Here is a 26,199-nt window from a genome sequence, read left to right as displayed (position 1 = left end):
CGAGTGTCAGTGCCGCGTCTGCGAATCCAACCACCACCTATGTACTCAATTGCAGAACGCCGTATCCCCCTCCTTTTTGCGGCGATTCGTGGAGTAACGGTTGAAATTGCGTTAGGAGGCATTCATCAGGCAAACATGCCGTGGCGGATCACTGGCGTCCGTAACCATAAGATGTAGTGCGCTGAAAGTGCTCCAAATTATATATATATATACATATATATATATATATACATATATATATATATATATATATATATATATATATATATATATATATATATATATATATATATATATATATGCAGGCGGAATTTGTCGGTGCATGATACTTCGCACGGCCAACGGACACCAATCGACGACCGTGCGCCTGCGCCGCGGCGTAAGCACTAGCTCTCATTAGTGACATTTGATTCGGTTTGAAGTTTTAAATACTCGTAGCCCTCTTATAATTTTTGTTAATACCGAGTGAATTAGTCTGTATCAGCTTTTTCATCCCTTCACTACAAAGTATAAAGCGTTCACTAGTAATCTCAGTGTACTCTTCTTCGAATGCAGTTCAAGCACGTGCCCCCAGGATAGACGCAAGCGCCGGACTCCTGGCCCCCTTAGTCGAACCAACACGATGTGCAGCACGACACACCGCATGGCGTCCAGCGCGGAGTCCGGCGTCCCGTCCAGCGCCTCGCAGATCACCAAGTTGCCCGGCTGCCAGCAACCATCTGTGTACTCGACCCTCAAGGACGAGTCCCAGGCTTTCCATCTAAAAGGACGCTCCGAACTGTGAGTTCAGCTTCATCACTTTAGGCCTGCTAAATCATAAACTAACATTAACATATAACTGCAGTTTTCGATATGCATGCAGTACGTCCCTCAAATCTGTCAATAAACAGCAAATATATTTAGATTAAGGGACGTAAGCTGCTTGCATGCAGAAGCAGAACTCAAGACTCTTGCGCTCTATAGTCACACTAATCTCAGTTTTAGAATCACGTGCAGGTGCTTACGTGTGTAGAAAAAATAAAAACAGTTTGAGCAATGTTGCAGTGCGTGTTCCTTGGAGAAATTACGGAAGTTTAGGCGAAATACAAAAAAAAAACGATTACTGATCATTTCTAGACGCAAGCCCATAGAGACGGCAAAGCAAGAAATAGTCACCTAGTGCACTTGAGAATTAGTATTTCCACATGTATCACAGTCTATCAGTTTGCCTATCTCACTTCATATTCATTCTCTTCATTATACGCTTCATGTACATATTGTAGACCTATTTATATACACGTCTCTAACGACCCCGGCTCCAGCTCTTCCCTGCTTTTCTGCCCAACAATACAATAAACGTATCCTGCTTAAGCATCTTGAGCGCTTACCAGTTAACGCTCTCCTACCATTAGTAATAATAATAATAATAATAATAGTAATAATATTATTATTAGTAGTAGTAGTAGTAGTAATGACATCTGTTGGAAACGGGGCGGTGACCGTCACCTAGGTTGTTTGATCTAATCAAGATCTAATCAACTCTGGTATATTGCCTGCCTATCCTTGATCTTTTGACACTATCCTTGACACTATCCTTTGGTATACTGTGCGGTATACTCTGCGGTGTACTGTTTATATTGATGGTCTGTTTCATATCTCTTATAGGCCTCGTGACAGCGATCAAGACAGCTCCCTGCAATACCTACATATACCGGTTTTTCAATGGGTATATGCTGAAAGGCGGGGAAGTTGAGCCATCCCATTAGCCCAAAACCTTTCCACAGATTAATAATGTTGATGCTTCTCATTTTCGCAGCGTAATTCCGGCCAGCCTCACAGGGAAAAGCGAAACTGAACAGCGGAAGAGCGTATCTATCACGCCATTAATAGACGGCACTCCATCAGTGACGTCTTGACCATCCAAGAGTCGTTGCGCCTCCCTGTCGAGCTAGGATCAACCGAATGTCTTTATCAAGTCGCGATAGTAATAGCTCCATTCCGGTAGTATTAGTCGCGATAGTATTAGCGTCGGCTAAGATTTGCTTAGTCGGTTTTTTTTTCTTTTCTTTTGCGCGGACATTGACAGGAAATAGCGCTCACAAGTCACCACAATAATTCGGTAGACTTGCTCGTCCTTGTAAAATCGCAGTCGAACATTCAGCGATGTTGTCTACAGCGCTCTTCCCGCCTAAACCACCGTTCCTAGGCGCTATCTCCGACAAATGCGGTTGCACCTCCAATGCATTGCACTGATTGTAATGTCCGCCTATTTGAACAATCCATCTCGACGATTAGAACTTTCTGTACGGCCACAGCCACATTCATAAAGATTGCATGCTTCGAAAAGGAAAATGTGTGTGTGTGTGTGTGTGTGTGTGTGTGTGTGTGTGTGTGTGTGTGTGTGTGTGTGTGTGTGTGTGTGTGTGTGTGTGTGTGCGTGTGTGTGTGTGTGTGTGTGCGTGTGAGTGCGTGCGTGTGCGTGCGTGCGTGTGCGTGTGCGTGTGCGTGTGCGTGTGCGTGTGCGTGCGTGTGCGTGTGCGTGTGCGTGTGTGTGTGTGTGTGCGTGTGCGTGTGTGTGAAAGACTTGATATCATCTCAGTCAAACATTTACTTGTATTATAATTTCGTACGTAGGAAGGTACCCTAGCCGACTTGCCAAGCTTGCCGCCTTGCTTCTGTTTAGTGACTCGACACCTCTCCAAAACGGTGTCCCTATCTGTGGAAGTGTTCGCTCTGCGTGATTGTATCTGCCCCCACATTTGAGATCGCTGTCCCCCCGTCTTGTTATCGGCAGTCTCTCCCAGACTACCGAGAACCGTACTAGGTCACGTGGGCGTCCCATGCAGCGACTCCACTCCCTGCCGGCACGAGGACGACTGCGTGGACGGCGTTTAACGGCACAAAGCGCCTGGCTTGCCCGTCCTAAAGGGTACCTGCAACTCTGCCGCCACGCCGGCGACAGAGAAGCTGTGGGCGTCGAAGAGGGCCACCATTCCGAGGTGAGCACTGAGCGAACGAGCGAAAAGCTGGGTGATACGGATTCTGTATATCCATAGTCATACCTCGAGTAGCGCATGAAACACACTGACGAAGGACCGGACGTGACGACCGGCAACTCTAAACTGGTATTCTTATTGAAGCAACATTTACCTGTACAAACATTACAAGCGCCGTCTATTAGTGAAACCAATACAATGACAAACAATTAAGGAATAATATAATCATTGCAAACATACACCAGCTGCCCCGCTTCTATCAGTTGGTGCCGCGACACAGGCTGGAAAAATACGCAAATTCTTTTTACGTACGCTAAATTAGTGGCAGACTGAATTATTTAATCTTTGAAGAGGGCAATCAGCATTTTGCTAAGTGCTACTTAAAACTCGACGCTGCTTGTTTTGACATCATTGTTCTCGCATATGGAGACCGCATGTATATCTAGATTTTGTTTTTGTAAAATTGTAGTAAAGTGAAAATAATCTTACAGGCCGTCATAGCCGTCTTGATTCTTACCGCGTTGTTCATCAAGATTTGACCGGAAATTGAGGCGCCAGATACACGGACAGTGTGTCCAGACATAATGCCACTCGAGCGAGAATAAAATCAACAAACTGACTCCGCGTGAACTTGGAGTCCCCAATGCTTGTGGTCCAGCGCACTCTCTTTTGATTTTGAAGGCCATCGCGCTTCATCGGGGAACTAACGATAACACAAGAACCAATTTCGTATTTTTTTTTTCTTCAGCATGCACTGCTCCGCGCAACCGTAATGCAGCGCGCTTTGAATGCGGCTACCACTCTAGTTACCGCATGCAGGGTACTGGGCCGAAACGAAAAAAAAAAATTGAGGTTTTAAGTGCCAAAACCACTATCTGATTATGAGGCACGCCGTAGTGGAGGACTCCGGGAATTTTCACCACCTGGGGTTCTTTAACGTGCACCTAAATCTAAGTACACGGGTGTTTTCGCATTTCGCCCCCATGGAAACGCGGCCGCCGGGGCCGGGATTCGATCCCGTGACCTCATGCTCAGCAGCCCAACACCATAGCCACTGAGCAACCACGGCGGGTATGGGCCGGGCGAAGCGCTTGACCAGAGTCTTAGACTCTGGTTTGACGAAGATAGGTTTACTAAGATATTTCCGTTCTTGCGCGCCGATTTTGCAAGTTGCTTGCACTATCGAATGATCTACACAGATAACTATCTCAAAGGAATAACCCTAAGAGCTCGCGCCTCCCGACCACGTGGGACTGCGGTGCCCGTTGTGCGAGTCGGCGTGGTTGTTCCTCGTTCTTATTTGGGACAAAGTACAGACGGACGCAGTGCGGGATTAAACCAGCATGTGTACAATGAAAACTGATCCTTGATTGCATCCGGGTGCCTACGCGTCCTGCGTATCCGTACAACAGGCCGACGGCACCTACGTCACCCCTACGTCATACTCTACCCGCTGTTGGATTTAAAGGTTGCTTTAAGCGTGCATGACGCAAGAGTATACGTTCTCATTCAGACCATTCTGCGAACTCAAATGAAACCCGTCCAGCGCGGACACTGGGGCACGCGAATCACACCACAATGAGTCTTCGTAACCGCGACAATCATTCTATCGAAGACTACCGCAGTGCATGGGTGGTAGTTTTAATTGCTAAATTCACACTTTAACATACAATTCCACCGAAGAGAGGAAGGGGTCGGATTGGTTTTAGCCGCTCGTGTGACCCTGTAAATGCCATTCCAGGAACCCACGATTTCCGCAGGACCCAGTTTCGCAACCCCTTGCATGAATAATGTTTCTTCCATAAAAAAATTTACACGCAATTTCACTCTCTGAAGGTGTATGACCAGCGAAGCTATAGCCCATCACACAGGATTAGAATAGGGTACGTGTATTTGTATTCATCGTTTGGTAATGGCAGCGAAGATAAGTTTGTGATTACAGCGATATGTACTGATTTGTGTGGTTACAACCTTGGACAGAATCTTGGACAAAGTTAAATCTGTACTCGACTATTGTTGAGTACTTGAGTGACTCGGATGGGCGTGGCACCTCAAACCAAACACTTCTAGCAAAAACTGAGTGAATCATTTCTTTTATGGTTTTGAACTGTCCACATTGAAGTCTGCAACGGTGATCACAGGGGCAGTGTCATCCTGGGTAACCCATGCAAAGTGCGCGGTTACGAACTTCTCGATGTCTCACTTAGGTGTGCCTGGAAACAATGAATATCACGATTCCGTCTTTGTCTTGTACGGCATAGTCATCCCCACAGTCGGTGGCATTGGTTTCGTGCGAGTCAAGGGCGTATGTTTTTAAGTGCATACGTTTTTTCCTTTGCGTATATGGATGCCTCATACTCGTATGTCCATGTGCTGTTCACAGGCGATTACAGTATGTCGATCGACTTGAAACAGTGCGTCCTGATTTATTTATTTTATTGATTATTACTTTTTTATCATTATTAGGGGTGGAGTGCTTTAAGCCTGCTTCACCAGTGCTGCGGATTGGCCCGGTAATGCACAACCTCCAGGATCGGCCCAGGCTCGCCTTTCTTTTTTTATTGTTGACGCACAAGCACGAAAAATACATGCAAATCATTTTTTCTGCTGACATCGTTTATTATTACCTAATGTTAATTTTATTAGTCGCCTAGTCCTTAAAGCATGAATAATCTCCTCCGCGGCTCGGCCCAGTATTGCGCTATCTCTGGGATGGGCCCATAATTTTGCCTACGGAAACGACAGATGCATTCGGGGTTAGAGGCATACAGCTTGGTTGTAAAATATCAGTTGGCAGCTTGCACTGCGCTCCTACAGGCTTTCTTTTCGTCGATACGCTGCGTGCACAATACAAGGGACGAATACGAGTGATTACTGGGGAATCACGCCAGCCTGGAGAAGATAGCGGTGTAGATTACCGAAGAAACGGGGGCTTCCCCGATTCTAGTTTACATTAACAGAAAAAAAAACGTAGTTGGGATAGACATGTAACGCGTCCAATTTTTTTTTTTTTTATTGCAGTCATATAATGTTTCTGTTGAAGTAACAGAATGGACGCCAAGGGAAATCAAATCAAACTGTGGTGTTTTACTTGTCAGAACCACAATATGATTGGGGTCTGCAGGATAATTTTCACAACCCAGCTTTCTTAAACGCGCGCCTATATTTAAGTAAACGAGCGTTATTGCATTTAGCTGCCATTTACATGCCGCCACCACGGTTCGAATCGAACCCGCGACGTAGAGCTCAGCAGGGCAATGGCCTAGCCACTAAGCTATGGCGATGTACAGGTCGTAATTATCTGCATATTATGTGTCACGACCTTGGCATCTGTAATACAAGTTGTGCCAGCACGTTTAGCTAACCAGCTTAAGGCAGGCCTCTCACCAATATTCTCGAGTACGAGAAGAGTGCGGGTCTTGAAGGAGTAAATACGCTATCTTGAGTGACCGCCATGCTAAATTCTGAGAACGTAACCGCAGCCTATTAGATCTCTCCCAATCGTTGTTTATTTCCCATGGCGCTCATACTACGCATAAAAGGCGGCCACCTCCTGTGACCACGAAGACTAACAACTAAATTTAGTAAGAATTTGTAAGCGCGACTAATTCAAGTAATAGCTAGTAATAGTTATTCAGACAGGGGATACTCATTTATAAATAGTTCTGCTGAGTGCTAGTTAGTTGAGCTAGCCGCAGTTGTTTCACCATATACACATGTCTGCACGTTCCCGACTGCGTACGCCTCACTCGTTTCCTCGTGTCTAGCAGTTTAAGCGTCTCCTATCAACGCTTGGGTTTTACAACGGTGCTTTAATGTATAGGAAACGATTCGCTGCAATAAGCGGCGCTTTCTTCGTGACCAGTATGTTCGAGTAAAGCTCTTCACCCTTTATCTTTCATCCCTGAGCACGAATGAAGTGAAGAGCTACACCATTCACATTTACAAGTAACCTCGAAATTTTCTGCTCAGCTGTCATTCGTTCCCACATCGCTTTTGCAGGCGTTCAAGCCCAAACAGTCTTCCGGCTGTCGTCCGGTTCACGTTCGTGTTTATACACTCCGCCTAGACACCATTCCCTACGACTGCCGCCACGGATACCACACACGTGACGACGGGGCAAAGCCGGTGGCAGGGTGCGACAGTGTGTGACACGACTGCCCACGACCAGGAGGACTCTTCTGGGACACAGTGTCCACGGTCACTGCCAATGGAGACTAAGAGATGGCGAAGATTTTAACGCGAGGGGGATTCTATTCAGACATTATCAGGGCGCGCATTTATCGCCATCAAGGCGTGCATATATTTCCTTGTTTCGGTCTTTAGAAAATGTTCGTAGGTAACTTTAAAAACTGTTTCAAAGGCCTGTTTCTGTCGCAGGTCTTGATTCAGTTTCTGTCGTAGGTCTTGCAATAAAAATTAGATGTGTCGAATCCCTGACTCTTACATGACAGCACGAAAGTTTTCTCAAGTCCTGCGGTAATTAAATATAAATCGCCGAGATAAGCGCAAGTGTCAGTATTTTAAAGCCGTTTTAAAGCCGTAAAGCTGACTTCCCCCGGCAAGACGAAAACAGATGCGGACCATCCTGCGTACAACTTCATATGAACAGCAAGATGCGGAATACTTTATTTGAAAAACGCATCCTTTACGCTTTTGAGGACCCTTTGATAATGAACACCAACACTTGTACACAGACCACTCCCGATTACAATATTGCTTCCAGCCGTCACATTTCCCCGCCCTATAACATTAGGAGAAAGACTTCATATGGCGGGGACATTGTTTTGCTCCAGCGCAGTGAGTATTAGTAGTATTAGTAGTAGTAGTAGTAGTAATCGTCGTAATAGTACAAACATTTATTTAACCATAAAAAAATGAGCAGTGGAGCTAGCTTGCGTGCTCTTTATCTGTTACTGTTAAATGGTATTCTTACCAACTCTTTTCTTTTTCTTTTCTTTTTCCATACCACTGCCACTGCTGCCACCAACTGTGTTATCCTCCTGCTTGTGTTCGAGTTTGTATTTTATTTTTATACCATGCCAACTAATGCTGAACTCTAAAAAAAAATCGAGGATCTAGAGGCTAAAATTAACAGTTTAGCTAAAGACACCTCTGATAAGGTGTTCGGCAGATTCTTGCTAAAAATGAAAGATTCCGGCATTGATGTTGCGGAGTTAAAGAAGGAAGTTGAGTCCCTTCAATCAAGTGCATAACACTTGAATCAACTTGTCGAAGACTTACGTGGCCAAAATGCCTCATTGGTAAATGAGAATAAAGAGCTAAAATCTCAAAACTCTTCACTCACTCACAAGGTAGAAGAACTTGAGCAATATTCACGCCTCAGCAATGTTGAGATCAAGGGCGTTCCCTGTTCCCAAGGAGAGGACTGCGTCGCAATCATGGAAATGCTAGGGGAGAAGGCTGGATGTTCCATATCGCCTCATGATCTAGACATTGTTCATCGCGTGCCCACACGGTCTACTGACAAAAAAAACATCATTGCGCGTTTCTGCTCTCGAACTAAAAAATCTGACTTCATCAGTAAAGCACGTAAGGCCAAGCTTTGTGTCAGTGATCTAGGCTTCTCTAGCATTTCTAACGCACCTATCTTCGTAAATGATCATCTGACCCCATGTAACAAGGCCCTGTTTTCCAAAGCTCTAACACTGAAGAAAGAAAAAAAGTGGATGTTTCTTTGGACTGACAACTGTCAAATCAAGGCTAGAAAGACTACTAACAGCAGAGTTCTGCGAATCCGTGATCATTCCGACTTGACTAGAATAGACTAATACTATAGCAACCTGTGTTCATTGTCTCACAGCCTATCATGGCCTCTTTCCTGGAACCTAATCAAGTTAACTCTTTCATAAGTGGATTTCATTCCGTCATTCATTTTAATGTTAGAAGCCTTCGCAAACACTTTGAGGAGATTAATCATTTCCTTTTTTCATCTTCTAGCTCATTCTCATTAATTGCCTTGACTGAAACTTGGTTGTCAGACGTTGACAAAAATCTTTATTGCTTCCCTAACTACAATTCAGAATATTGTAACAGATTAAATAGCAGTCATGGTGGTGCGGCAATATATATCTCTCCTGATCTTACTTATCGCAGACGACATGATCTACATTTACCCATCACTAATTGTGAATCTGTCTGGATTGAAATAGTTAATTGTTCTCCCTCTAATGATAACAGAGATTTCATATTTGGATGCATTTATCGTTCGCCTTCATCATCAGTCGACGACTTTTTTTATAATCTTGATCATACTTTACATACCCTTTCACTAGAAAATAAAAATGTCATTATAATGGGTGATATCAACATTAACCTACTCAATGACACATCACCAACAGTTATTTCTTACACCAGTCTACTACAAAGCTACGGATATGAATGCTTAATAGATGTTCCTACACGACAGGTTCCTAGTGGCACAGGGACGCTAATTGATCATGTCCTATCTAACGTAATAACTTCACCAGAGGCAAAAGTTCTTGATATGGACATAACAGATCATTACCCATTGCTTCTACGTTTTAAACATAACTCGAGTCCTTGCCCTCTTCCACACTTCAAATATGTTCTGGACAAAGAGAGCTTCATAACTGCCATTGCTAATATAGACTGGTCTGAAACAAAAACTTTTAATGATCCTCAGAAAGCATTTTCTAAATTTCTTACTGTAATTATATCACTTATTCATAAATTCACTTGTAAAAGGAAATGTAAAAAAACCATTGCATTCTCTCACAATCCATGGATGTCTAAAAAGTTATTAGCAGCTTTGCGTAAACGCGATAACCTGTACAAAAAAACTAAAAACCAGCCTTTTAATACAAAATTAATTGCCCGATATAAAAGGTTACGTAACTCTATAAACAACCAGTTAAAAGTAGCAAAACGATTATATCTTGAACAAAAAATCTTACAAGCCGGTAATAACAGCAAATTGAAATGGAACATCGTCAACTCTTTTCTGAACAGGAATTCTAAACCAGAACAGCTATCAAAAATTATATACAATAACTCAGAGTATAACTCCCCTAACCAAATAGCCAACGCCTTCAGCTCCTATTTTTTTGATAATGACACACCCTCTCCTTCACAAGTAACTCAACTTAATCGTCTCCCTCACACATTTTTTATTTTTCCCACAACACCAGAAGAAATATATAACGTTATATGTCACCTAAAACCCACCAGTGCTGGAATAGATGAAGTTCTACCGGCTACCATTAAAATGATTGCCCACCTAATTTCTGATATCATGTCTCATATTACTAATTTGATATTCAAGACTGGTGTGTTTCCTAACGAGCTTAAGCGCGGTAAAGTCATTCCAGTCCTAAAAGAAGGTGACAGTACATTAATACATAACTACCGCCCTATTTGCATTTTACCTTTTTTCGGCAAAGTTCTAGAGAAATTAATCGCATTGCGTCTAACCAAATATCTCACTAAATTTAATATTCTCTCTTCATGCCAATTTGGCTTTCGTAATGGATACTCCACAGATTTGGCACTCATACATCTAACTGACCAATTAAAAAAAATAATTGACGATGGTCTATTCGCAGGCTCAGTTTTCATTGAACTAACAAAAGCATTCGACTGCTTAAACCATATCATCCTTTTTGCTAAGCTTGAGGCTATCGGCATTCGTGGTCCTGCGCTCTCATTGTTCAAAAGTTACTTATCAAACAGGGTTCAAATAGTGTCTGTGTCTAACGTCTACTCCAGAGAACAAACTACTAACATTGGCGTCCCTCAAGGATCCAACTTAGGACCACTACTGTTTTTGATTTATATCAAAAACCTACCTAACTGTTTGTCCTCTACTAAGTGCATTCTGTACGCTGACGATACTACCATATTTTCCTCTGATAAACACATGTCACTTCTTATTAACAAGCTAAATACCAATCTACAAAATGTTTTAAGTTGGTGTAATGCCAACCTGTTATCTATTAATGCCACCAAGACTAAATTTGTTGTATTTTCCTCACATCAACAACATTCGGCATTCTCCCCTTTAACTTTCGGCTCACACTCCATCTCTCCCAGTCCATGCTCATCTTTTCTTGGTATTTCTCTTGACTGTAGCTTGAAATATAAAGATCACATTTCTCACATCAAAAAGAAAATAGCATACGGTATTCGCGTTCTAATTAAAACTCGTCCCTTCTTCACACATAACACATTAATCTCGCTATACCACTCATTCATTCACTCTCATATTAACTACGGCATACTATGCTGGGGTAACACTTATAACACCCATTTGGCATCTCGCCAGGTAATCCAGAACCAATCCATAAGAATAATTACAAGGAGTTCACGCTTTGCTAATGGAAAATCCCTATTACATGAAAACAACATCCTAACCATTTCGGAACTCACCAAATATAATCTAGGAATTTTATTCTACAAATATATGACTAAGGAACTACCATCAATCTGCTTCTCACCTTGTGACCTAATAGCTCATAGTCACACTAGATTTGCACTCAATAATAATTTTCTTCTACCTAAAGTGCGAACTAACTATGGTAAACAGACTGCGGAATTTTCCGCAATATCGCTTTGGAATACTCTACCACCTATCATCAAAAATGCAAAAAATTTATACCAATTTAAAAGAGAACTAAAATCATTCATAATAAATACTTACTGAAACTCTCCTTGTTATTTTTTTAGTTTTGTTCTTCTAGTTTTTTTAATTTTTTAATTTTATTCCGTTTTTTTTATACTGTCTTGCTGTTAACAAGTGTTCTTATTACTCATATGCTATAAACATGTTTTGATATTACTCTTCGCTCTCATCTGTACTACTGTTGCTTTAAACATTGTATAACGTCATAAGTGTCTTTAGCAGGAGGTCCCGATACAGTCTTTGACTATGGGACCTCCTTATGTATACTACGCACATGCAATTATCTGTATTTTTACTAATAAATAAATAAATTATGAAATTATGAAAGCTAGTCCAACTTCACTCACCTAAAATGGTCTCCCATAGCGCTGTTCAAAATCAAATCCGCAGTACTCCACTACGCCTGTTGTTAATGTAGAAAATCAAAGAGATCATTCGCGCATTTTGTATTTTTTACAGCGGAGCTGTTTATGTCCAAGTTCTGGCGGATCTCGTCTCCGTGAACATAGACCAATAATACTTCCTACGTGGGCCAATCCCGAAGATGCTGCGATGCCGGACGGACCAGCGGCGGAGGTAAAGCAGGCGTTAAGCACTCCCCATACGTGCACTGATTCCGCATCCGAGGTGAAGCAGGCGTTAAGCACTCCCCATATGTAGGCCTATGCCGAAGACAGTGCCATTCCGCGCCGAGCCGCGGCCGAGGTGAAGCAGGCATATAACACTCCCCATGTGTGGGCCTATACCGAAGACAGTGCAATTCCGGGCCGACCCGCGGCCTAGGTGAAACAGACGTTAAGCACTCCCCATACATGGGCCGACCCCGAAGACAGTGCAATTGCGGGCCGAACCGCGGACGAGGTGAAACAGACGTTAAGCACTCCCCTTATATGGGCCGATCCCGAAGACAGTGCAATTGCGGGCCGACCCGCGGCCTAGGTGAAACAGACGTTAAGCACTCCCCATATATGGGCCGACCCCGAAGACAGTGCAATTGCGGGCCGAACCGCGGACGAGGTGAAACAGACGTTAAGCACTCCCCATATATGGGCCGACCCCGAAGACAGTGCAATTGCGGGCCGAACCGCGGACGAGGTGAAACAGACGTTAAGCACTCCCCTTATATGGGCCGATCCCGAAGACAGTGCAATTGCGGGCCGACCCGCGGCCGAGGTGAAACAGACGTTAAGCACTCCCCATATATGGGCCGACCCCGAAGACAGTGCAATTGCGGGCCGAACCGCGGACGAGGTGAAACAGACCTTAAGCACTCCACATATATGGGCCGACCCCGAAGACAGTGCAATTGCGGGCCGAACCGCGGACGAGGTGAAACAGACGTTAAGCACTCCCCATATATGGGCCGACCCCGAAGACAGTGCAATTGCGGGCCGAACCGCGGACGAGGTGAAACAGACGTTAAGCACTCCCCTTATATGGGCCGATCCCGAAGACAGTGCAATTGCGGGCCGACCCGCGGCCGAGGTGAAACAGACGTTAAGCACTCCCCATATATGGGCCGACCCCGAAGACAGTGCAATTGCGGGCCGAACCGCGGACGAGGTGAAACAGACCTTAAGCACTCCACATATATGGGCCGACCCCGAAGACAGTGCAATTGCGGGCCGAACCGCGGACGAGGTGAAACAGACGTTAAGCACTCCCCTTATATGGGCCGATCCCGAAGACAGTGCAATTGCGGGCCGACCCGCGGCCTAGGTGAAACAGACGTTAAGCACTCCCCATATATGGGCCGACCCCGAAGACAGTGCAATTGCGGGCCGACCCGCGGCCGAGGTGAAGCAGTCGTTAAGTACTCCGCATACGTGGGCCGATTCCGAAGTTAATGCAATACCGGGCCGACACGCGGTGAAGCTGAAGCAGGCGTTAAGCACTCCGCATACGTGGGGCAATGGCGAAATAATGCAATACTGGGCCGACCCGCGGCGAGGTGAAGCATGCGTTAAGCACTCTCCATACGTGGACAGATTCCGAAGACAGTGCAATGCCGGAGCGACCCGCGGCAGAGGTGCGCTTCGCCATTAGGGGTCGGAAGAGTGGAAAGGCACTGATTTTTTTTATTTATAGTTAGAAACTTGTGAAGCAAATATGAGCTGCTTGCGTCGTTTCAACAGAAGGGGTACTAGGCGAAGCTTACGGGTTTCTCATGCTATGGAAGGCTAGCTTATTTTAGAAAATGGATCCAAAGCAGCGTGGGCGGAGCTTGCGCACATGTATTAGAGTCTGAGATCGTTGGTTTGTCAAAGCATAGGCTTCGTTTTCGCGTCAGAAGGTTCACTTTTCTGCAGTTTCCCACTTGTGTATATCGTTGCTGCAGATTGACCTCGTTTCGTTTAAGTGATTGGAATCCGTTATAAACCGTAATTTGCTCTTATTACTGCAATGGTCACTCACGACACTATGCTATTATCACCAGCCTTTCCACTGTCGTGGTTCCAACCCTCATCCGCTTCCTGCATGTGAAGAGTTAGAAGCTATCTAGAGGCTCGCAGCGCCTTTGGCTGCAGTAATGACGGAGCCGACTTGACTGCAAGGTGTTGCGTACTCCAGGGTAGCGTACCGTACTGCTGCCGAGAAGTAGCGACGCCTGCCTATCGAAGCTCGACCGACGTTACTTAGTGGGTAGCGTGGCGTTGTCGGCGGGCTGCAGGCATCCGGTAGACCATGGCGACCAAGCAAGGGCGAGACGATTTTATAGTGCGAAGCTTGCACGGTTTATTCAAAGGTAGATGAAAGAAAATGAGAAGAGCATGAAGTTATTAAAAGTACATTTCGGAGCCCCTTAAATAGGCTCTCTACAATCGTGGGCGGGATCTTGCTTCCGTCGATGTCACGTGACAGGCACAGAAATAGGGCCCCTCCTCCTCTGGCTAATCCGAGCCTGCTGAAGGAAGAAGTCGTCCCGCCTCCCGGAATTGTAGACGCCTGTCCGCCTCTCCTGTGCTTTGCGGGTTCGTGGAAGTTCTCTTCTAGGTCCAAGTCGAGGAAAGGGCCTCTCTAAACTCGCACAAACACACACACACAAACACACACACACAAAAGAGGCTTTACACTGCGGGGCTTCCGGCAGACAGGCACATTCGAAACGGTCATGGTGAATTAGAAAGTCACGATTCATTTCGACGAGGCTTGGTAACAGGTTCGGTGAGAGAAAGTTTTGTGCGCGAGGTGCAGGACGGTTAACCATCGCACAAGTCACGTCTCATTTCGACGAAGCCTGGTAGAAGGTCGGGTGAGAGAAAGTTCTTTGTGCGCGAAGTGCGGGACGTTAACCATCGTAGGAGAAGTCTCGCCTCATTTCGACGAAGATCGTCGGATGAAATTCCCGTCGCCACGTGGTGTCAGACGCCAACTCTAACAAAGGGTTGCAACAACCTAGCAATATTTATCTAGTATATTCTTTAACCAATTTGAAGTATTTTTGCAGCGAATTACCATAAGTTGTTAGTTGGCGAAATCCATTTATTGTACTGACAAACTCGCAGAGAAATGGAGTAATTTTAATGGAGAACTTGTGGAGCTCAAAGATGAGTATCCAAATGGTTTCTTTCCATGAAGATAGCTGCCGTCGTTGAAAACTTTGGGCGCTTTAAAGATACCATCGCTGAACTGAACACGTAGCACATGGTAAGGCGCTCATAGGCAGCGATATATATATATATATATATATATATATATATATATATATATAGGGCTAATCCGTACGAATTATGAAATTATGCACGAATTTTTTCGCAAACCGTGTTCGGAGCTGTTTTCAGAGTTCGGAGCTCATGATTGTGGTACACATGTGCCCATTTTACGCGACCTCTTGGTTGACATTCAGAAAAGGCTCGTATCTTTCTACTCGCCACCGCGTGACTCAATCGACTCAATGCCGTGCGACTCAAACGCTGTAACCTGTGAAGCCGGCGACTCCCCCTTGGCTTTCATATAGTTCACGCCATTGATGCTTCGCTTTGAAACCTTCCTTTGCCAATTCAACCAATCCTTTCCAAAGTAATCGAAAAGCAAGGCTTGCCGCTTGCTTTCCGCCAACGACCACAAGCGTTTTGATTCCAACAGCTAGTTCTACGCGCACTAGATATAATGGAGTCCAAGATTAGATGAATTGAATGACTTTCTCCAAAAACAGGAGAGAAGTGTGTCGTCAATACATAATACAATCACACAACACGTACAATTTGTTCACAGAAGTTTATTCGCCAAGTTCCCCTGCCACCATCGCAGTAAGTTTCCTGAAGTTACATTATTTTTGCATCATTCTTTACAATGAGTTGATACGAAGTTCATTAAGTGCCACAAATGTCATTCAAGAACACAATCTGGAACAGCCACCCTTGTAGTGTATTACAAGCTTCCTTAATTCACGTCTAACCTATGTTATTCGAACGCTAAACATGTACATGTAGCAGATGTAGATGTGGAGCCCGGTACTTACTAATCATCTGGGGGCTATTCAGTAAATGTCCACTTAGTGGACATGTCCATTCCGTCTGCTGCTCAAGTGGTGATTGGCTGGGATGGGGTAGAAGCAAGAACGAGGCAGACGCCCGCAGTCAATCTCCTCCGCACTAATACAGCTCCACACAATCAGCAGCCGCCGAAATGAACAGTTCACAGAGTGGACACTTACCCTCCCACCCCCTTTGTGAAGTTTGCTCTTCGTATTTGCGTACAAGAATAAAGAGATGACCAAGGGCTTCTACTCTCGAAAATGAGTGTAAGCACCTGCTTCAGCATACAACACGATGTTGGTGCTTGCTGGCTTGGAGTCACGGAATGGGCAAAGCTGTAAAACGTTTGACGAGTGACGAAATGAGGCGCGCGCTATTGTCAGTCACGTACGACGATTTCAAGTCTCAGTTGCTTTTCATGTTCGTACGTATACCATTCCTTTTCGGTGTACGCAATCTGCCGTAAGGGATTAAGTTCTTTCACCAGCGGTAAATCAAAGTAACTTCCCTTGTGTAATACTGACACCCTAACGACGCCCGGTACATTGCCGATAGTTCTCTGCTCACAACTCCAATGGAATTCGAGGCAGCGTTTCCAATACTTATCATTAATTGCCCCAAATAGAACTCTGCACAACGCGCCTCGTCGATGGAAGCTAGCCTCTACATAAAAAGGCCACCAGACGTTAGAAATTTCATTGGGGTTTGATACGAACACAAGATAAACTGCTTCTTTCACTTCTGCGCAGCTTGGCGGGCATGAGTCTCCCATTCTTGCAGTCGAGTCGTCAATTCTCGGTGGCACTGGAAACACCTGAACTGTAGGAAAAAGATCGTCTTCGTTTTTTCTTACCGATCGATACATGCATTGAAGACAGGACACTGATTCTCTGGCACATATTTCCAAATTTCGAAGGATGTCTCTTGTTTCCTCCCGCCATGCCGTCTCTGCATCAGAACGCCTTGCTCTACGGATCGCCTCACTTTCTTTTGCCAATGAGGTTTCCTCTGCATACCGAGACAGCATGCGCTGATCCGCCTGCGAGACTTCGCCAATTGTCTCGGAGAGTTTCTCGGCGGCCAGCGCAATATTGGCATTCAGGGACTGGAGGCTTGCCGTCAGCGCGGCGTTCAACTCCTCCAGTGATGGAGCGCCGTGGATTCTGGCAGCTTGCGTAAGCTCGTTCACCTGGCTCTGAAGCGTGGAGATGTCGTTTTCGTAGGTGTTCTTCCGTGGCTCCTCGACGTCTCGCCGACCCGCAGCAACGTCATCGGTAACGACGGTGGTGCCACTAGGCGAGGAACCGCTGCTGCACCCGCCGATGTAGTGGGCTGCCAGCTGAGCGTTCGGGACGTTCTCTCCGCACCCTTGACACGGGAACGAGTGGAAGGCGCACTCTTCCTCGAAGTGTCGCAAAAGGTCCGGCAGGGGGCCGACGAAAATGCAGCCTTGGGCTTCGTTCCAGCAGTAAGCCTTGAACGAAAAAGAAAATGGAAAACAGAAAGGGCAAACTGATGTTAAACTAGCTTCTCTGGCATACTGTTTTGGCAATGATGCTCGGGTGTCTCGCATGCATTGCGAACGAAATTAAGGATAAGAAGCGCTTCGTATCGCAAGCATCTCAGGATAATCGTCGGATTACAGGAAAGACATGTGATTGTGTCCACATGACACGGGCGCTATGATCGATGAAAAGTGAGTTATGAGCCGTGCATGTAAAGGTAACGGCACTACAATCACTGTAATGTTGCGGCGAAAGCCCACACGATAATTTGTGATTTTTTCTTGCATTGTCTCATTTAGTGATTGTAATAGTGCAGTCACGTCGCAGTATTATCTTTTACGTTAAAGCCAGCGTTGTTTTTCTGGCAAAAAGCCCATTTAAATGTGTATATGGCACACAATTCCCTTCAAAAAGCTTTCTCTCCCCCCCCTCCCCCCGCCCCCCGACTTCAGATCCCTTCGGAAACCATTTATTCGGCGTGTTCGGAAAGCTAATCCCAGAGTACCCATGCGTTCTTGAGGAGCTTGTTTGAAACCAGGCTTTAAAAGTTGTTGAGGAGATATTTTGGGCAATTCTTTTTATGATAAATTAGCCATCTGTTGTGTAAAGCTGATCCGTAATACCTGATACAGTTAGCTGCCTTTTGTTGCTCTATAGGCAGGACAACCGCGGTATCTAACTATACGGCAATACTTTTGTTTTACATACATATGTGCCTTTTTTCGATTATTATTGCGATATAAATTATATGCAGTTGTATTTATATAGGAGCAGCAGTGATGGAGGCATTACGGAGTCAGGGTGTAGACGAGCCGTATGTAAAGAAACTGAAAGATATCTATAGCGGCTCTACAGCCACCGTAGTTTTACAAAAAGAAAGCAACAAAATCCCAATAAAGAAAGGCGTCAGGCAGGGACATACGATCTCTCCAATGCTATTCACGGCGTATTTACGAGAGCCATTCAGAAACATGGATTGGGAAGAATTGGGGATAAGAGGTAATGTAGAATAGGTTAGTAATTGGCGATTCGTTGATAATATTGCCTTGCTTAGTAACTCAGGGGACCAATTACAATGCATGCTCAGTGACCTCGAGAGGCAATGCAGAAGGGTGGGTCTAAAAATTAGGCTGCAGAAAACTAAAGTAATGTTTAAGAGTCTCGGAAGAGAACAACAGTTTACGATAGGTAGCGAGGCAGTGGAAGTGGTAAGGGAATACGTCTACTTAGGACAACTAGTGGCCGCGGATCCGGATTATGAGACTAAAATAATCAGAAGAATAAGAAGTGGTTGGGGTGCGTTTGGCAGGCATTCTCAGATTATGAACAGTAGGTTGCCGTTATCCCTCAAGAGAAAAGTGTATAACAGCTGTGTCTCACCAGTACTCACGTACAGGGCAGAAACCTGCTTCTTAAATTGAGGACCACGCAACGAGCTATGGAAAGAAGAATGATGGGTGTAACGTTAAGGGACAATAAAAGAGCATATTGGATGAGGGAACAAACAATAGTTAATGACATCTTAGTTGTAATCAAGAAAAAAAATGCGCATGGGCAGGACATGTAATGAGGAGGGAAGATAACCGATGGTCATTAAGGGTTACGGACTGTATTCCAAGGGAAGGGAAGAGTAGCAGGGAGCGGCAGAAAGTTAGACGGGCGGATGAGATAATGAAGGTTGTAGGGACAACATGGCCAGAATCAGTACATGACCGGGGTAGTTGGAGAAGCATGGGAGAGGCCTTTGCCCTGCAGTGGGCGTAACCAGCCTGATGAAGATGATAAATTATATGGACACTCCAGGCGGATTTCCTCCGTCGGCGTCACCGTCACGGGCTTTCTGAAGTCCTGGTGCGATAACAACGCGGCCACGCGTTGCGTGCTTTGGAGCAAGCGAAGGCTTGCGCGGGACTTCTCCCGCTCGCAAGGAAGGAAAGCGGGGAGGATAACGCTGCCCAGTCTTCTCGCACTCGCAAGGCAGGAAAGCGGGGAGGGCGCGCCCAGTCTTCTCGCGCTCGCAAGGGAGGCAGCATGGGTATTTACAAAAACTGCATAACTGCAATAAATAAAAATGAATACAACTTTGCCACCGGTGATGAGGCAACACATCGGTTAATCAATTCCGCTATGTATCGCGAAAAAAAAAACTTACATATATCACTTCTAGGAAAATATTGCATAAACGAATCAGGGTTGTGCTGCTTAGTATGTGAGGTTATAACGGGAGATACATATAAATAGAAATATGAGGCCAGCTTATTATCAAGTAAGTGCGAAATGAGCACGAATCTGTACTTCCTCCTTTGAAATTCTAACAGCCCAGTCCTGTTGAATTTCAATAATGAAATGGGGTGTTTAGTAGCTGCAGATTTGCTGAAATGTACCTTACCGCTTTTTTATACCAAGTTTTATCATCTACACCAGTGGCTGCTGAGTGAGAGTTTCTACAACCACTAGATGTACTGAAATTCCTTCAATGACAGATATTCGCAAGTAACACTTGCAGCTATAGTAAGCCATAAATACGCTATATATAGCGTAATGTCTGGGGAAATGGCAACGCTGCTTTTGTATGCGCGGTTGCGAGTAATTTGGCCCGCGATATGGGACAGAAACATTCGCTGTGTCTATTTTTTTTTCTTTATACAGCGAGAACTGTTGCGGGTCAACAATCGTTCTGATGTCCACCGAGGCCGCCGGTGACCGTCGCTAGAATAAGCAAGTGCTTTGGGAGAAGATGCGACAAAGAAAACCGGCCGTGCCTCGCACAAATCCGAACGCCCTTGACAAGAACACCCCTGGAACACTAAGACGTGTCTAACACGTTGTAGTTAAAGAATGCTTCAGGAGATGTCGCTGCACTTTGGTGCTACAACAAACACAGGGTGGTGCCAGAAATTCTGAAAAGTATAGAAACAGCGGAGTTTCCACTCCTAAATGTTTCTTGCTCCGTGACCTCCGTGCATCTGTCGCTTCAAAGCAAACGAAACGTCGAAAGCACAGCGCATACGAAGCTACCGGCACTACGCGCGCTCTGCAAACAACGCAGATCGCTTTGAAGATGAGGCCAGCGGGAGCGTGCACTTCGGCCTAGGGACTTGACTTTGGCCACGTCGCCGATTGCTGTCGAGAGACACGAGCGCCGGCAACGCGTCCCTACGGCGTCAACTTCAGCGTCTGCGATTCGCGTGGCCAACGCCGTAGCGGACGCCGCAATAGACAGTTTTAGTACTGCGTACGCAGCGTACGCAACGCCGTCGCGTACGTAGGATCGCTGCGTTCAGCAAAGTGCGCATGTGCAAAACGGAACACGACCGGTATGTGATTCGTACGCGGCCGCTGCGTACGCACGCATCCGATTCTTGCGTGCGTACTACGTAGGGAGCCTTGCGTGCTGCTCTCGTGGTTCTCGTTTGTTCGGGAGAGCGCGAGACAAAGGAGTCTCGCAAAATGGCGGCGTCAAAGGCGACCAGCGGAAGGCTGTACTTTTCAATGGCCTACGATTTGGCTTTGCTGCGCGAAGTGAACGCGCAGAAGCCATTCCCGGATCCTGCGCGGTGGGAATGCATAGTAAAAATAGGAACTTTGTTTTTGAGAAAGTGTTCAGTGTGTGCTGTTTGCGCGAAAGGCTCGACCTGCTTTTGGCGCAGTTCGTCGCAAATGACCGTGCCAGCCTCAGAAAGCAAGTACTGTGAACTCTCACTTGAGTGAACTTCAAGGGACCGAAGGAAATAGTTCACTTAACTGAAAGTTCACTAAACTGAATATTCACTAGACCAGCATAAGACATGGCATACAGAGTCAAAAGGTTGAAGTGCAATTCATGGAGCAAAAGACATGGCATCCATTGTGTTAGAAATGTGTGAAATAGAATTTGTACATATCAATGAAAAACAGCACGTGGGTCGTTTGTGTGCACACGCGGAACCGACGAGACTGGAAAGAAAGAGACGACGACCATGCCGCGACTAGCCGGTCGGAAAAAAACACACACACCACGTGGTTTGTGCTGCGACAGATCGCCACTTTGCTCTGGCGGCGTTGAAGCGCCAGTCATGTTACTTTGTTCATGGCCTCCGAGATTACATGCTTGCTCGTTTTGTGCGGGCGATCTCGGAGGCCATGCCTTGTTGCCATTCATTTCCCGGCCCGCCTCTTTGCCCCAGGGGCGCTGTAGCGCCAGCCACGTTACATTGCCGCTGGAGCGGCGGTTTGATGAGGGCGGGCATCGGTTGCGCCTGCAGCGCAGTGCAGTGCAGGCATTGGTCCTCTGAGCGAGTTCGTTAAACTGAAATATTGACTGTTCCGAAATTCATTTAAGTGAAACATTTTTGCATAGAATCTATTAGAAAACTGCCGGGGATTTTTAGAAAGTTCGTTATTCCGAAATATTCGATAAACCGACGTTCGTACAACTGAGAGTTTACTGTACTCGGTTTTTATTTTTCTCGATGTGACTCGTGCATTTCATCGATATTAAAAGTAGTCTCTTAAAGGCCTAAATATGGTTCGACGAAGCGGGAACGCGCCCACACGTTACATCGCGTTAGCGAGATCAACAGCGTCTAGTTCAACCTACGGTTCGACGTACTGGCGGACGCGGTCAATGCGCTCCGACGCGCCCGGCGTCTAACGCTCGCCCTCTTACGTACGTAGGCATTTCGCAGTACTAGACAGTTTTAGTTACACGTACGTAGAGACTTTGCGTACGTAGAGCTTCTACGTGTCAGCAGTGCGCATGCGTACAACGTAGCGGGCGCGCGCGCGTCTCACGGACGTACGTGAGGTTCAATTCTTTGCGTGCGTTTCTTGCGCACGTAGACAGCTTCGCGCGGGAGTTCCGCGAGATCACGAACAAGCGATAGCGGGCCGCGCGCGCGCAGTCGGCTTGCATCGAAACGCGGCGACAGGATTGAATTGGCTACCGCCGTGTTCACATTTCCCGATAGATGTAGCTACGGGGTCCCTCTTGGCGTGCGTAGCGTACGTGTAGCTAAAAACGTTTCAGATGGCGTGCACGTAAGGCACGTAGGCTTTTCACGTTTGCGTACGTGAAGCCTCTACGTACGTGTAACTAAAACTGTCTACTAAAAGCTTTAACGCGACACGCGCTCCTACGTTCCGCAAAGCACCTGCGTGCTGCGTACGTATCGTCATGACGCAGTACTAGAACTGTCTAATGTCTCCACTCTGTACGGAGTTGCAGGCGAGGAGGACACCGAGATACGCTGGCAGCCGGCGGAAAAGAACGCCCCTCCTCTTTCGCCTCACCCCCCTTGCCTCGCGCGCCATAGAAGAGGGTATGCATTCTGGCCGCGTTCCTCGCTAGCGCAGGCGTGATTGAACCGCGTTCTCCGGCTCATCATCACACGCTTGCACTCATACAGAACCTCACGGCGAAGGCGACGGTAGAAATGTGCCTGGAGTTTTCACGTAATGGCTATGGGAATAAAACTGAGAAAATCGAGCGGGCTAGGAGCGCACTTGTAGCCGCCTCGTTTCAAAGGGGATGTCAATAAGCATTATTATCATCATCATCATCTGGTGTTAACGTCTCCGTTCATCTGATCCGTGAAAATCACTAAGTTCAAGGACAAACTGCAGCTCTCTATTACCTCTTAGCTGTTCTCTGAGACCATATCGTAGAAGAAAGCGTCGCGTGGAGAGCAGGGCTTCACCACCAGTCGCTACGATTGGCTGACGCAAGTCAGTGGCAAACACCCCACTATGCAAATTATCCACAATGTAGCACGGAAAGAGAACGAATAAAGTGAAACAAGGCGGTAATAACAAAAGGAGGGGTAACGTAGAGGAAGGAGGCAAGAGTCGTCTCTCCACTTCATTATCCACGAGCGCCGTTTCAACAAACAATCGAAGACGACTAGCAATAGATCTGTCTTTGAATAAGCCTTGCTTCTTCTCAAGAGATAGATTGGCCGCGCGCATCTGCTAATGTTTTATGCTGTCCATATAGCAGGAAGGAGTGCAGGACTTACTGCGCAAAATATTGAGCGAGATATTGCTTCACTTCTCAGCAAACAAACCAAACTACAACCGTTTCTATTTACTAACAACGATAGCAGCTTGGCAGACTCCGTAGCACTCAACAGTGGTTCCCAGCACCGCCAAGAGAGGGGTAGCCACACGCAGAGCGTAGCAGATCGCCGGGTTTCTGCATGTGCTAGGAGCGTGCGTACAAAAGTGATCACCGTCAAACGCCATTGCGCGTTGCTATACATAGTTTCGAAATTGACTTCATGCGACCCGCAACAGCAGTGCCAAGGCCAAATTGATACCTTGACAGAGAAAACGTAATTAAAAAATACGTGAAGTCAGCCAAACAAAGATGAATTTTTGCACCACATATTGCCGACAGATGGTTTACTTTCGGTTATACGTGAACTTTCAATGTGGAAGCATTGTTATGCTTACCCACCGAGGAACGTGTACGTCACGTAACACGAGTGCAATGGCTAATACCCCTGTAAGCAGGCATGTTCATTTAAATCAACCGTACAACGCACGGAACAGCATACAATCTCCAAATAGCATCCGAACCATAAGTGAAGCACTGCATAATGTAATAAGAGTCGGATCATGTGCAATAAAGTTGATAATGACACCGGGCTACATGGAAGAGAGCAAGTGTCGGGCTGCACCACTTCATACTTCATATCGCCACGACGCTTTCGCATTTACCCAAATGGCGCCAAGATGGCCAAGCCGCTTAATGAAGAACAGAAACGCTGAAATGCAGAGTAACAGTGTCAATACAGAAAACACCAGCAACAACTCTGTGCAGATCGGGTAACTACAGCAAGACGTTCACGAGCACAATGAACAAGAGGAAACATGCAAGGCCGCAACGCAGAACTAGCGCGCGAAATAGAAGCGCGCAATAACCAGCGTCAACAAGAACAACGCGCCGATGGCACAAAAAAGAATATTGCATACCCCACTCAGCAAATGTAGTAGTGGTTTCGCAACAACTTCGCTAAATTAACCCTAATTCGCCCTAATGCCAAAGGCGGTGGGTTCAATTCCCATCAAAGTTCGAGTGTTCGAATGCTTTAAGTCGATCTTAATTACCTGCCTAACTAACGCCACATTAATTAACACGAATGGTAGTGGGTTCGAGTGCCGTAATGAACTATCTTAATTAAACCCGCCTTATGACGTTCGCTATCGAACATAAGCCAACGACCGATGAGGGTTGATAAGGGTCTATAGTGGTCGGATCAAGTTCCATAACACAGAGAATAACACCGGGCTGCGTGTTCATGAGCAGGTGGCACGATGCTCACGCATATGTAGGCAACTACCAGAGGAGTTTCTGCACGATTTTTTTAACTTCTGTCGGATTGCAGCGGCACCTACAGACAGCTCTCTTGAATACAACGCCAACTAAAAGCGTCATATCAAAGGGAGAGGAAGAAGGAGAAGGCAATGATATTTTCAACGTAGCGTCACGACTTTCCTCGCTGTTGGGAGTGCGACACCACATGTTCGGTACAGACCTTCAGGTTCTGCTTCTTTCTCTCCGGAAGCTGCTGCTTCTGGCACTCGTCCTCGCAGAAGGGTTCTCCGTCCAGGGGGCAGACGCATCCGCCATCTTGAACGACTGAGCCTCGCTGGCACTGCTCGCACAGGGCGTGACAACAGGGCAGTACAACCGTCGTGCTCGGAATCACGTGGCACACGCAGCAGGCGTAACGAGTCAGCATCAACTCGTCGACGAACCGCGTCGGGCGCCAGTTGACGCCGCTTACCGAGTCACACACTCGGTGCAGAGCTCGCCGTCCGTGATCAGGCATCCCAACAGCGGAGAGAGAATGGCGGGGCCTCACACAGGAGGTGGGCGCTTCTTTCGTTGCTCCACTGTCACGTGACTCGCGATAACGTAGCCGTGTGACGCAGCCACAAGAGAGGCGCCGCCGCACAGAATAGGCCCCCTCTCCCTCCCGCGCAACCGCGTTTGAGGTTGTGCGCGCTCTGCCAGGAACATATCACGAAAGCAAACTTTGCACTTATCTCTTGCATCGGACATGGGTCCTCAAGCGATGTTTTTGCGAGATACCATTGCGACTTCGCCTATCAGCACACCTCGGAGTCACGGAATAACTTCATTCAATTGCATGCGGTAGTCCTTACCTCCTTATTTATTTGACATCAGAGCGGAAAACTGTATATGATACAGATCTTTCGCGCGCATAGAAACAGTTCGGTGCCTGTTGTCTGTCTGTCGCAAACAGGTGGACCTGCTTACCACCGGCCTGCCCTACAGTTGTCAGATGATGTGGTCACGAAACACTTACTAAGCTGAAGGATGGAACCCCCCATGGAGCTATAAGGGACGCGAATGGTGCTAGCGCTCATTTGACCGCGTATTCCCGTCTTTTCAACGGCGCAGCTCTCACTTGTCTGCGCCGCCGTTTTGCGACGCTTGTGCGGTTGTGTCAGTTGGGAGAATGAAATATGGAAACTGCGCCTAGGTTCTACCAAGGAGTTCAGTTCTGTACGTTTCCTTGTTCGCGCTCTCTTAATTTTACTCTATAACAGGAACCAATTAGCCTTACGGC

General features: G+C 46.3%; 2 protein-coding genes across 2 annotated transcripts; one reads left to right on the top strand and one right to left on the bottom strand.

Moving 5' to 3' along the window:
* The first annotated feature begins 551 nt into the window (after positions 1-551).
* On the top strand, positions 552-7,408 carry LOC126527718 (uncharacterized). The gene is made up of 3 exons (XM_072284332.1): positions 552-780; positions 2,774-2,978; positions 6,978-7,408. Exons 1-3 carry the CDS (start codon positions 623-625, stop codon positions 7,125-7,127), a joined length of 513 nt encoding a protein of 170 aa, XP_072140433.1. The 5' UTR covers positions 552-622; the 3' UTR covers positions 7,128-7,408.
* Positions 7,409-15,841: 8,433 nt separating this feature from the next.
* On the bottom strand, positions 15,842-25,480 carry LOC126527716 (uncharacterized). The gene is made up of 2 exons (XM_072284560.1): positions 25,138-25,480; positions 15,842-17,589 (listed from the first exon to the last, which is right to left on the bottom strand). Exons 1-2 carry the CDS (start codon positions 25,432-25,434, stop codon positions 16,495-16,497), a joined length of 1,392 nt encoding a protein of 463 aa, XP_072140661.1. The 5' UTR covers positions 25,435-25,480; the 3' UTR covers positions 15,842-16,494.
* Positions 25,481-26,199: the final 719 nt, after the last annotated feature.

The sequence above is a fragment of the Dermacentor andersoni genome, chromosome 9 (genome assembly GCF_023375885.2).
Source record: "Dermacentor andersoni chromosome 9, qqDerAnde1_hic_scaffold, whole genome shotgun sequence".
Taxonomy (NCBI): domain Eukaryota; kingdom Metazoa; phylum Arthropoda; class Arachnida; order Ixodida; family Ixodidae; genus Dermacentor; species Dermacentor andersoni.
Note: the sequence above shows the minus strand (reverse complement) of the source record. Positions and strands in the feature narration are given on the sequence as shown.

Bases quoted from the DNA above. Each gene is read 5' to 3' on its own strand.
- LOC126527718 (XM_072284332.1), top strand. From the start codon at position 623: ATGTGCAGCACGACACACCGCATGGCGTCCAGCGCGGAGTCCGGCGTC. The intron at 781-2,773 runs GTGAGTTCAGCT...TGTTATCGGCAG, and splicing joins CTAAAAGGACGCTCCGAACT to TCTCTCCCAGACTACCGAGA. The intron at 2,979-6,977 runs GTGAGCACTGAG...TCGCTTTTGCAG, and splicing joins AAGAGGGCCACCATTCCGAG to GCGTTCAAGCCCAAACAGTC.
- LOC126527716 (XM_072284560.1), bottom strand. From the start codon at position 25,434: ATGCCTGATCACGGACGGCGAGCTCTGCACCGAGTGTGTGACTCGGTA. The intron at 17,590-25,137 runs GTCTGTACCGAA...TTTTCGTTCAAG, and splicing joins GAAAGAAGCAGAACCTGAAG to GCTTACTGCTGGAACGAAGC.